Raw genomic sequence first — 12,649 nt, forward strand, 5'->3', positions numbered from 1 at the left:
AGGGTCCGCTGGGGTGCTGTCCGCCGGGAACTGTCCCACACACCCACCACCGGGCACCTGTTTTGGAGCCACCAGGACGGGGGCCTGCTGTTGGCACCTTCAGTCTGCTGCATGGATGTGTCTGCAGGGACGTCTGTGGATGGTGGTTACCAGGGACAATTGCCACTCGGGGCCTGTGCTCCCAGAAGTCACATCAAGTCCAAGGGCTGGAGGTCCGTGGGGCAGAGTTTGCTGTTGGGGTTCTTCGTGCTCCACAGTGGCAGCGTCACAGCCCAGTGCTACCTTTTCTGATGGGTCAGGGGCTCCGGCGGTCCTGGGGCCTGCTTCTTAGTTCCTGGAGGCAGTTCTGGGCAGCACACTTGTGAGTCCAGCACAATAGAACAAATCCAGGACAGTAACTGCCGTTTCAGCTAATACCCCTTCCACAGCAAGATCGTTATGTAGATTTGATAGTGTTCGATAGATCGAACGCGGATTTATATTGATGGTCAGCATTACTGGAGAAGTATTTGTAGCACACAAGATTATGCTTGTTCTCTAGAGTCAATTCTATTTTCTAGAGTCATTTGAAAAAATTTAATTTAAAGGGTAATGATTTTCCAATAACTTGTTTTAAGGAAAACTTGTGTAAAGGACTCAAGCCTTTCTTTGTAAAGCATCTTTTCGAAATCCTTTCCAATCATTTCTTTAATCCCTGCTGCATGAGAAATGTTATGTTAAACTTGCACTTGTAGGCCTTTTTATTTTTAGACACTTTTATGGCTAGAGTTTAACCAAAAATTATAGGACACTAAGAAGATCAGCAGAGGTCACTTTCTGCCCGGCGGGTCTGTGGTCAGTTTTTCAGGAAAGCCATCTCGCATTTTCTGAAGCTCAAGTCCCAGCATTTACTGCATGAACATTGGGTTCCTTTGATATCGCGGCAGTGTCCTGGGGAGGAGGGCGGAGCAAGGAAACCTCAGGATTTCAGGTATAAGTCAGGGATGCAGCACCGTCCACCTCTGCGCAGCTCCTGTTGGGTGGATGTGGCGCCGTCCACACAGTCCCTGTTGGGCCAACACAGTGCCGTCCCCCTCCACGCGGTCCCTGTCCCAGCACAGGGCCAGGACTCCACATGCACTTCCAGAGGCACTGCACCCAGAATGAGCGTTGGTGACTGGGTGCTCGGGTGCTTGTTTTAACCCAGTAGCTGATGTGATTAAACTACAGCCTGTTAGCCCCGTCAGCAGCCCCAGTTTCCAGACTGGGCGACAGTGAGAGGGTGTGAAGTCCGCCCGCACGGCCTGAGCAGTACTGGGTGAGAGCTGGCCAGGCTAGGAGAAGAGGGGTGCGAGGCCTGGGGCTGTGGCTGTAGGGAGACGACTCCTGAACCCTGCGCTGCTGCTCATTTGTGTGCAGAGACCGGGCAGCTTTCAAAAGGGTGGGAGACGGCTGAGGTGGGCCTCCCAGTCACCCACCCTGCTCTGCAAGCAGCCAGGAACTGCCTGGAAGCTGGGGGTACAGAAAGGGTGCAGGGGCCCATCCTGTGTGCTTGCACTGGGGGCCTTGGACAGCCTTCGTCCTGGCAGCTCTAGCTGTCAGAGGCCCATGCCTGTTGCCCTCTGGGGAGCCCCTGGGTGGATCCTCTCCTTCCAGTCCAGCACGTGCATGGTAAGGGGACCCCGTGCCCCTGGCAGGCTGCCGGGCAGTTTCCAGGGCATGGATTTGCCCTGGTTTTATTCCCTACTTTCAGGAGCCCTTGCGGATAGTGGCACAGGTTCCTATGAGTGAGCAAAGCCAGCAGCCGCGCTGACTCATGCGGATGAGCAGAGCCCTTTTGTAAGCAGCTGCGAGGTCCTCAGCTTCTGAGTCGGGTTCGAGCCACGTGCTGGGGCGTGTGGACAGGAGAGCGCTGGGACTTCCCGGTGCCACACGGACTCTGCTCAGATTTATTCCCAACGGGCCTGCCGCCTCCTGGGCACTTTCATTCTGAACCAGTGAGGGCGGCAATTTTAAGGCCCATCTCTTTTACAGCTTTTCCTTTGAGTTCAGGAATTGGGTCCTACGCACATCTGCTCTAGGCCCCTGTGTGGCGCGGCCAGGCCTGGACCTGCTGCCCTCCACCCGTCCCCTCGGCCTTTGTCTGTGATTTCACGCCATTGGGGGCCTACTTGTTCTCCAGCGTGGAGTTGTCAGGGGGTGAAAGCTCAGAGCAGGGTCACATTTGGAGGGACGGGCATGAAAAATTGGTGAATGCGCCTGCAGAGCCACCCACCAGCCCTGGATCCCCGGGGTCAGGTCTGCACAAGGCAGTGAGGCTCATGCCTCAGCCGGGACTTGCACCACACTGCAGAACGTCCTGCCTACTCTTCAGTCACCTTCACTTGCCCCTTTGGTGCGTCAATTGGATACGTCAAGACCCAGGTAGAGAGTTTGCTTAAGAACCAAGCACTTTCCTTACAACAGCACATAGTCCTGTTTCTCAGTCTGAGAGGAAACTTCTGCATGTTTAAACTCGGTTGTTTAATTCGTGTCATGTCTGTCGCTGCTGCAGAGGTGACGGCTCTGCCTCGAGCTCCGGTCACCAGGCCCCTCCTGGGTTGGACATGGGGATGCATGGCCGCCTTTCCCCCAGGCTGGGTCATGGGCTCTGGCTGCACTCAAGTCCTGGGAATGTCCAGGCCAAGCCACAACCACTGGCCTCACATCAGAGCTGCCAGCTCTGCATTTTCTAGCACGTGAATGACCTAAAATAGACACTTCTGAATTGTGAGTGGGAGCCCAGGCAGCCATCCCAGCCACGTGGTGCCTTGGAGCAGCAGCTGCTGGGGCCGGGTCCTGGGCACAGCTGCCTACGGCTCCCGGCACAGTGAAGAGCTCAGCACCCTCCTGCCCTCGCGGTCGGTTCAGGGGCTCCATGCAGTGGCGCTGACCTAGGACTGTCGCGGCTCTCGGGGCTCTTCCTGACCCCAAGGCCAGGTGCTACTTGCATTTCTTTATTTAAAGATTCTTTGGCTTTCAACATATGAGAGCCAGTGGGCACAGCCCTCTGCTGTTTGGCGCAGAGGCCGCACGCTCTGCAGGGAGGGGCGCCTGGCGGGGAACGTGTGTCCTGTGCCCTGAGACCCCATGGCACCTGCTGCCCATGGGCTCTGTGTGCTGGGCCACCCAACCTGCCCTCAGGCAGAGAGCCTATATCAAGGCAGACGTGGGCTACACAGGGTCAGTTGCTTTTAAAACTTCTTGATTTGAAAAAAAGGAGTCTCTTCTCTTGGTAGTTCCGTAAGAAGGCGCTGGCGTGTTTTCCTTGACAGCTGTTCACACTGTGTGTACATGTAGGGGCCACCTGGGTTTTGTCTTTCATTTTGATTTTGTTTAACGATTAAAACTTGCACTTTTGCTCCCCAAATTGGAGGGAGGCGGGTGACAAGAAGACCCTGCTCTTGAGGAGATAAAGCCGCCCTCAGCCCCAGGTTGCTTGTCTGGAAAGCTCTCTGTATGCAGCCTGCGCCGTTGGGTTACTGTTCTGACCTGCTCACCCAAAAGTCCGCATGAGTTCCTCTTCCCCTTTGTGGGGCCCCAGAACAGCGGGCTCCCTGCTCCCAAACCCACCGTTGCTCCACAGGTGATGAGGTGTCTGGGGGGGCCATACTGAGGTCTCAGAGCGCTTGGACCCTGGTCCCCGCAGCCAGGATGCACACTTCTTTGTTGGCTCTGCTCCTGGAGATGGGTGTGCGGAGGCAGGGCCAGAGCTGGGCCTGTTCCCAGAAGGCTGGGCCAGCGCAGGGGCCATGGGCAAGTAGCACCCCTGGACCTGGGGGCTCTCGTACCCTGTCCCCCGGTGTCTATGGCTGACCCCTTTACCTCCCCGCTGGCCCTCCTGGACCCCTGCTGGTCCACAACCCCAGACAAGCCTGGGTGGGCCTTCCCATCGCAGCCACGGCATCAGCTCCACCCTGCCCATGGCCCCACAATGTGCCGCGGTGCGCAGGGTGTAGGCATGGCCGCCCGCAGCCCCTGCAGGAGTACCCTTTGCCCTGCTTCGGGGGTGCTGTGTTCAGCCGGCTCCAGGAGGGCAGGGCTGGCAGCTGCTTGGCTGGGGTACCTCCGGAGGTGAGCAGGTGCGTAGCTTTCAAAGCTGCCGGTCGCTGTGGACCGAGAGGCTGTGTTTTCAGTGAAATGCATGCAGAGAAGAGTGCATCAGACAGAGCTTTCAGTTACCGTGTAGATCTTAAGCAGCTGAAAGGAGAAAGCTTTGCAGAGGCAGGTGCCCTTTCCTGTGCTGCAGGCTGCCTTCCTGCTTTCATCACTGTTAGAAGTAAATCGTCTGTCTCTGTGCCTTTCCCCCAATGTGTCTCTCACCACACAAGGCACACATTACCCACAGAGCTGCGTCGTGTCTGAGCCCCAGAACCCCGTCCCCAGGCAGGGAGGAGAAGCTTACTCAGGCCCTTTGTTGACTATCTGATGCTCCCAGAAGCCAAGCACCCCAGGTGCTGCTTCTAGAAGCTAAAGAGAGACAGTTCTAGGAGGCAGAAGGAGTCTGCTTCTCTGTGATGGGCCATGCAGTAAATGCCACACACTCCTCAGCCTGCCAGACGAGGTGGGCACAGCCAGAGACACAAACGATAGGCCCAGCCGAACAGTGGCTGCAGGGAACCGACCCACCATCCCTGTGCCCCTGACTGCCGAGGGTCCTGCCCCCTGCCCAGGTGCATGCTGGGTGGCATGCCTGCCCTCTGGTCAGTGAGGAAGGGCAGCATGGTGGAAAGGATGTCAGAGGGCACAGGCCTGGGGCCCGAAAGTCTCAGCCCACTTCTCACACCCTGCTGTCTGGTTGGAACGTCTGTTTGTCCAGCCAAGCAGGTCTGCTCACTGGTCGGTGTCCCCGGCCTGGGCTCATGTGACCTCTTTGTCCTTCGCACTCAGGGTCTGCCATGAGTGCTCCTGTGTCCTTGTTTAGGCCTAAAACAGAATCGAAAGTGGTCTCGAGAAAGATCACTCAAAACTCCATGCACAAGAGAGCGGCCACTTACCGCCTGCCGCCTTCTCTAGTATCTGGTCAAGTGGGGCATCCCTACCACCCCCCATGGCCCCCCAGAAGTTTAAAATGGACAGGGCCAATCTGTGTGAGATGAGGATGCCAGTGCAGGCAGGGCCTCCTTCCTGGCGATGCAGGGGCATGCCCAGATGTGCCACCCAGGACCCAATGTGTCCTCGGATGCTTGGCAGTCCCCTTGCTCCTCACCGCCCAGGCAGCAAGACATTGGGGGCTGTGATGCAGGAAGCCAAGTCTCCAGGGGTTGAGCAGGTGCCCTCTGGGGTTCCTGGACAAGTGAAGGGCCCCCTTCGGAACTGCACAGTGCCAGCCAGCTCTGGACGGGGGGCCTAAGTCTTTCCAGAAAGCTGAAGAAGTGCCACCATACTTCTTACAAGAGCCGCTTCTGCTTCAGAGCTGCCTTGATGGGGAAAGACGCTCCTGGTGCTCGCCTGGAAACTAGGTGCTCTGTCCCCATCGTGCTGCGGGGCCATTTTGGGAAGGTGGAGCCTGTCAGCACTGCCGCAGCCGGGCTGGAGGAAGCCCAAGCGCGGCCACCCCTGCGGTGGGCTCAGTGCCGTCTGAGCACAGCGCCTGGTGCTTCGTCCACTCTCAGGAGCTGCCCAGGGGCTGTTCCCGCGTTCTCCACGGCGGTGGAGAGTCGTGTGTGCCATGTCTCCTGTCTCAGTGAGGACAGAGGCCAGCTCGTGCCTCTGCAGGGACAAGCAGCCCAAGAGGGTTTGCATGCTGGGATGGTGTGTGCCAAGTCAGCAGGGCGACTGGGAGCCTGGCAAACGCTCAGGCTGCAGAACCGAGCCCATCGCAAAGACCGCACCTCCCCTACGGGACTGTGCGAAGTGCTGAACCACCCAAATAAAGAAGGCGTTGTCTCGGGTCCTCACAGGTGTGATGAAACTGGGGTACAGGGGAGATGAGCCCAAACCCCCAGGGCAGTATCCAGTGGGGCCGCCGGGGCTGGGAGGCTGGGGCCATGTCCTCCCCTGAGAAAGGCGAGCCCTGTGGGGGCCTGTGGGCAGGCAGGTGTGTCGGGGGAACCCAGGCACCTTCCAGTTCCCCCTGGGCCCACTGAGGAGTAACGAGCCTTAGAGGGCTTTTTAACGATAGCGTGTGGGTATTTTTCTCTCCCTTCACAAGAGAGAGATCCCTTAGTGAGGAGGCCAGCAGGCAGGCGGGGGCCTCACGTGGGCGGCCTGGCCGCATCAGGGGCTTGACCCCTCTGTTAAGCCTGTGTGAATGGGGGATGCCGGGGGGCACTGGGCCTCCCTCCTGGGCCCTGCAGTCAGTCCCGTGTTTAGCCTTAGGTCACTTTTGGGAGCCAAAGCAGTGCAGAAGCAGCTGCCCACGGGCGCCTCAGGGACCTGGGACCATAAAGCTCCTGAGGCGTGTGCTGGTGTGGGGCCCCGCGAGGCGGCAGGCTGACTGCTCACTCTGGGCCCAAAAGCACTTTGGGGGGCTTGACCAGATTAGCTCCTCTGTGCTCTGCCTGTCGGGCCCCGGGCAGCACGGCACCAGGGAACGGAGGCCCCTTCCCTGTGTCCGTCCCCACACTGTGACCCTTCCCATGTCCCCACATTGCCCATGTCCCCACGCTGCCCTCCTTGTTGTGCCCAGACCCCTGTGTCCCCATGCTGCCCCCCATATCCACACATTGCCCCTATGTCCCCACACAGTCCCCTGTATCCATACATTGCCCCCCTGTGTCCCTATGCTGCCGCCCATGTCCCCATACCAGTCCGCCATGTCCCCCCACTTCCCCCCTCATATTCCCATCTGCCCCGTGTCCCTGCACTGTCCCATGTCTGCATGCTGACCCCTGTGTGTCCACCCTGTCCCATGTCCACAGACTGCCCCCCTGTCTCCACGCTGCCCCCCCATGACAACCACACTATCTCCTGTATCCCTGCACTCTGCGAAACTCAGTTCTCTGCCCTGACCCCAGGGCCAGCTCTGCCTTCTCTGGGGGTGCTTCCCTCGCACACCTCTCCAGGGCCTGGCCCTGTACTCATGGGCTCTTTCAGGGGGGATTTTTTTTAAGCCAAAATCAGTTGGCAACTTAAAGGCCCATATATTGTGGCATCTTTTTTTTTAATAAAAATTATTTCTTGTTTTTTAAAAAACCACTTTAATGAGATATGATTTATGCACAAACCTAGCCCAATCTCAGCTGTCCTGTCACCTCAAGTGGCACTGTCAGCTGTCTGCAGTCAGTCCCTGACCCCAGCTCCCAGGCATGGCCAGCTGCCTCCTGCCTCTGGAAGGTCCTATTCCAGGCAGTCCCCATGGGTGGCCATCCAGTCTGCACTTCTGTGCAGGAGCACAGCGGCATGCTTCGGTTCCCACCAGACCTGGGCCCCAATTCCCGGTATCCTCATGCCTTCTTGTTATGGGCAGCACAGATGCCTCCCATTTAGACCTTCAACTTCTTGGCAACATCTGTTGCCTTCAGGTACAAGCCTTGCACTTCATTTCCTAGCTATGTGCTTTCATGGTTTCTCCCAGGCTTATGGAACCCACCCCTTGGCTGCCCCATGTGGCAGGGGTTAGCACTGGGGGGCCGCCCCTACCTGGGGGTATCACTTGGTCCCTGCCTCTGGGCGAGCACCCCGTTTACTCCAAGCATCCTGCGTTGAGAGCGGCTAGTTGCTGCATGCAATTTGGCCAGAAGGCCCTGTGCTGTCTGTTTGGCTGTAACGTTCCTTGCTGGCAGGAGCAGGGGCAACATGGCTTGGACGGCCTGGCCCCAGTGTGGACTGGCAGTCACTCAGCTGACCCCTCTTAGCCCGCCCTGCCAGTCAAACGCAGGCCACATGCCGACTGCAGGGCCCTTCGCTCGATGCGCCCAGCGACCCTACCTGCAGGCCTGGCCAGCCTCGCGTCCTTTGCGCCCACCTCGGCCTTCCTGGACCCTCCCCACGGGGCTGGTTCCCATGGCCCTGCACTGCCCATGGACCCAGGGTGGGGTGGGCCATTCACCCCAACCCTTCACCTCTGCTTTGGCCAGGATGAGCCTGCTCAGTTGTTAAACAAGGCCTCTCGTGGAGTGCTGCCATCGTAAGAGCAGAAAGCTCCTGCGAACCGCCTTGTCTTGGGGGATGGCCTTGGTCCCCCTCAACACCTTCCTATCAGCCCCTTTTCCAGGACAGGGCTAGGGTTCTGTGCGTCATGACATATGGTAGCTTTTGTCTGGGAGCAGCCGTAGGGTCTGCCCCGTTTCCTATGGTGCTTCTTTAAGAGAACAGTGAGGATGTCGCCGAGTGCTTTCCAGCACCTTCCTGAGAGCCGCCGGTACACGGCTGCACAATCCGCAAGCCTGGAGGGGGGCACAGGCGTCAGCGCGGCCTCCCCCATGGGCGCTGCTGCCCGGGCTGCAGCCGAGCATTTGGTCTGAGCCTCTGTCTCCCCACAGACACTCTGCACGAAAGCCACCATGCAGACCATCCGGGCTGCAGACACCAACGAAGTCGTGAAGCTGGTCTTCCGCGAGTGTGACAACGACCGCAAGGTGAGTGCGTGTGTCACCGTGGGGGCCCCGTAGGCCAGGGCCCTGGCAAGCAGTTCATGCCACTGGTGGACCTCTGACCCCAGAGGGCCATGTGACAGAGGTGGGGGAGGAGTTCAGAGGGGCCGTGTTCCCGAGAGTGCATCGGCCCCGTGACCAGCATGTGCGGATTCAACACTCTGATTTTGCAGGTTATGCTCCAGTTAGAAAAGAAACTCTTTGACTACTTCAACCAGGAAGTTTTCCGAGACAACAACGGCACCGCGGTGAGCCCATTGCCTGGGAGACCCTGCTGACAGCTCTGGGCCCTGGTCCCTCCCTGCCCCTCGTACCTGAGACTGCCCCTGCATGCCCCTGCCCCTGCCCTAGGGGGGGGCTTTGGAACCTGTCTGGAGGTCTGGCCCGACTGGGGGACAGGTGCACGTGACGTCTGTGCATTTGCCTCGTGACGCTCTGTACTTGGCCCTGAAAGGCTGGTGGGACACACCCCTGCTGCTTGTGGCTGGATACTTGGTCTTGAGACCCGCACGTGTGGGGCACGTGCCAAGGCTGGGTCCTTGGGGTACACAGTCTCCCCAGGCTCGGGGCAGCCAGCAGGGTTCCGGGCTTCGTCTAGAGTGGGGGAGCTACACGCGCACATGGGCAGTACATGCATACAGATGCATCACACCCTGGGCTGTGGGCCTATTGCGTCTGTGCGTGACCGTGTGCGTGCATCTGAGCGCGTGTGTCCCTGTGTGGTCTGAGCACAAGCAGGGGCACACTTGCAGGTTGAGTCCCTTGTGGAGCCCTGTGGAGCAGCCTGGGCCACACATGGCTGCAGTGCAGAGCCTCGGGTGCCCTGCAAGGGCCATACAGGCGTGCAGAGACGAGTATCAGAGAGATCTGCACGCCTTCTAATGTTTAGTTTTTGTTCAGTACTACCTGGGGCCCTTCTTAGTGCATCGATTCACCAAGTATTTGCCGGGCACCCAGTGGCACGCGGCCGGGCCTGACTCCTGCTGCTCGCTGGTATCCATGGCGTGCCAGACTGACTCTTGCCAGCAGGTCTGAGCCGGAGTTCCTGCACTTGGAACCTCTCTGGTCTGGCAGGGGCAGTGAGGCACGATGGCGAGCTGGCACTTGGCATCTCCGCGTACACACCTGCACATGCCCACCTCCACGTACACACCTGTGCATGCCTGTGCATGCCTACTTGCACATGCCCACCTGCATGCCTCCTCCTGCCTTTCTCCAGGGAGAGAGAGGCGTTTGCATCCTTCTCTGTCCTGAGCTCAAGGGGCCATCCATATCAGGTCCCCATTTCCATCCCCGAGCACCCCCACTGGCATGTGCCCTCCTCATCCCGTCCCAAGGACATCTCTGAAACAAAGATCTCTGAAACAAAAATCTCTGAAACTCACCTGTGTCCAGCGCCCACCCTCAGCAGCATCTTCCTGTGTACCACATCCTGCCTCCCCAGCACACTGTCCCCTGGGCACACTTGGGATGTTCTCCATCTTTGCACACACTTGTGTCCCTTGTCAGCTTCTCGGCCCTGGTACGTGCCCCCTCCCAGGTGGCTCTGGTCTACACCCCTGTCCCTTCCCATTTGGTCTCTGCCTCAGCCACGTCCTGCTCCCCAGGCATGGGGCTCCCACCTTGTGCCGGCTGGGTAATCTTTGGCAGTCACCTCGCAGGCTGTGCCTTGGTTTCCCCTCCCATGGGTGTGTGTGGGGCTCCTCAGAGCCTTGGAGGTGCATGGGCAGGCCCAAAGTGCTAGTAGAGGGGGTTGACGTCAACCAACGTGGATCCCCCCAACACCCAGCACCTCATCTCAAAGCCAGCCCTGGTGTCTTGGCAGTTGGCCTCAAATCCATCCTGTTTCGGGGACCGTCTTGCCACTTGTTCACCCCAGAGACCCCAGGGCTTCCTTGTCCCCCTACCTCCTGGGTCCAGCCAGTCACTAGACAGGAGCCCCTGCCCACCTCCTTCCAAGCCTCTCTGCCCTCAGGCTGCCCACCACACGCCCCTGGGCTTCCAGAACACTCCTGGACTAGATAAGGCCCCCTCTCAGGGTCCTGCGTGCTTCCTGCTAGCCTCACTTTTACTTTGTCAGATGTCCTGGACTTTCTCCCCATGATTCCCTCCAGTCCGGCCCTGGAGGGGCCCCTCTGCCCTCCTTGCTGGCAGCTGCTGTTGCTGCAGTTCTGGGCAAACCTCGCCTTGGCGGCGGGGCTGGGCCGGCTCAGTCGGTCTCCTCGCCGTGTCCTCGCCATGTCCTCACCCTCTGCTCCTGTCCCAGCAGGGGCTTGGTGCGAGTCTTTTCTGGGAGGGACCATCTGGGGGAAAGAAGTGCTTCTGGGTGGGAGGGAGTCCAGAGAATTGAGCCTTCGGGAGGGCCAGGCCTCAAGCTTGCAGAAGGCGGGAGGGCAGGACTCGTGGGTCCCCGAGGCTGGGGGAGGCCCTGGGGCCTTGTGCAGGGCAGGGAGGGCGGGTGGGCCCTTGGGGCAGGTGGCACGTGGGCTGAGGGCAGAGCACTCCTGGGGCTCCGTGGGTCTGAGCCAGGGCCAGCATGTTCTGGGAGCACAGGAACACAGCTGATTTGGGCACCGAAGTCATGTTTTTCTTCTCTTAGGATTTAGACAGACTTTCTGTTCTCAGCCCTGGACGTGAGGGGCTCATAACTGCTGGAAGCAATGGTCTTTCTTTGTGTGCTGTCCAAGTGGAGATGTTTCATACCCTGTTTTTTTAAGATGGACAGAAATTAGCTTGAATATTCATGAGAGCTCTGGGATTTCTTTCTAAGCGGAAAAGCAGGCGGTGGGGTTGAAGTGGAGCAGTGGCGTGCCCGTGAGTGGGGGACGCTCCCCCCAGCACCCTGGCTGTTGTTGGCGCCGGCCACTGCCCACCACCCCCCCTCCCCGAGGACACCACCACGCCCAGGGTTTGGGGACACGGCACTCTGCTCCCTGAGCAGAAGACGAGCGACCTCACGGCCCCTGGACACCCGCTCGTCCTCACAGCCGAGGCCACACGTGGCCCCAGGTGGCCCCACCAGGACGAATGCACCCGCGCCCACCTCAGCCCCAAAATCCATTGCATCCTTCATCAAGCACCGGTCTTGTACCCGGCTGACAGGAATTTAATTCAGGCTGGCTCCTGAAAATAATTATTGTATTTTAAGAGTAGTAATCATTGGTCGGGACATGATTGAGTGTGTCGGTGCCTATTGACTTTTTCTATGATTTATGGCTTCGCTCAGTCAATATTCCCCTCGAAATTGTATAATTAATTATAAGTGTGGCTGTCAGGGCTGCAGGATGGAGTGCTGGGCGAGGGTTTGGAGAGATTAAATTTCCCTCAGCTGTCCCAGGGCAGGGCTGGCGCTCCCTCCGCCTGCAGCCGGGAGAGAGATGTCTCTGTGTTGAGCAGCCGCGCTGGCCCAGGACGCATCGATTTTCTGGGCTCTTCCTTCTTTGTCAGTCCAGTGTCCACAACAACGGTGGGGCCCGCGCAGGGACAGCTCCTGACAGCTACATGCGAGCGGGCAGCTGCTTCACCAGTGTCCGCACCCCGGCCCTGCCGGTGCCCCTCTGCAGTCAGGAAGAAGGTTGAAGATTCATGGGAAATTGGTTATCATGTTTGTGAAAACTCTCAAAGAGATACAAGTGATCAGTGTGACAGAAATGCACTGTGGCTCCCCGTCAGAGCCCCAGCCGGCGGCCCTCGCAGCAGCAGCCATGGCTTTTCACCCAGGTCGCTTCCCTTTGGCTCTGCCAATGTGGGGGCCCCATGCTGCCCGGGGCAGGTCTGTGGAGGGGCAGTAGGATGGGCAGGGCCATCTGGGACCCGCACCCTCACACCCCCCAGCAGCTGCTGGGCCGGGACCTGGTGCAGGTGGGGTTAAGACAAAGCATAGGTCCTGTGTTTGCCGGCCCTCCCTGAGCTTCACCCTCTGCACTTGATGGAGGGTCCTGGAGGGCAGAGGCCCACCTGGCGTGGCCTGTTGTCCAGTTGTCCAGTTGGGGCATCTGTGCTGAGAGCCCAGCAAGTTGTCAGCAGCAGGCGACTGGGGCAGCGGTGCCTGAAAGCGGCCGTTTCCACCCTGGGGCCTTGGGGGACCTGGGGTG

General features: G+C 59.0%; 1 protein-coding gene across 2 annotated transcripts in view; it reads left to right on the forward strand.

Moving 5' to 3' along the window:
* INPP5A (inositol polyphosphate-5-phosphatase A) overlaps positions 1-12,649 on the forward strand; it is a 233,472-nt gene that overhangs the window by 202,234 nt on the left and 18,589 nt on the right. For both annotated transcript variants that reach the window (XM_077126434.1, XM_077126433.1), the window contains 2 exons: positions 8,445-8,540; positions 8,729-8,803. In XM_077126434.1, coding sequence (XP_076982549.1) covers positions 8,445-8,540; positions 8,729-8,803 — 171 coding nt within the window. The remainder of the gene's footprint in view (positions 1-8,444; positions 8,541-8,728; positions 8,804-12,649) is intronic.

The sequence above is a fragment of the Tamandua tetradactyla genome, chromosome 13 (genome assembly GCF_023851605.1).
Source record: "Tamandua tetradactyla isolate mTamTet1 chromosome 13, mTamTet1.pri, whole genome shotgun sequence".
Lineage (NCBI taxonomy): Eukaryota > Metazoa > Chordata > Mammalia > Pilosa > Myrmecophagidae > Tamandua > Tamandua tetradactyla.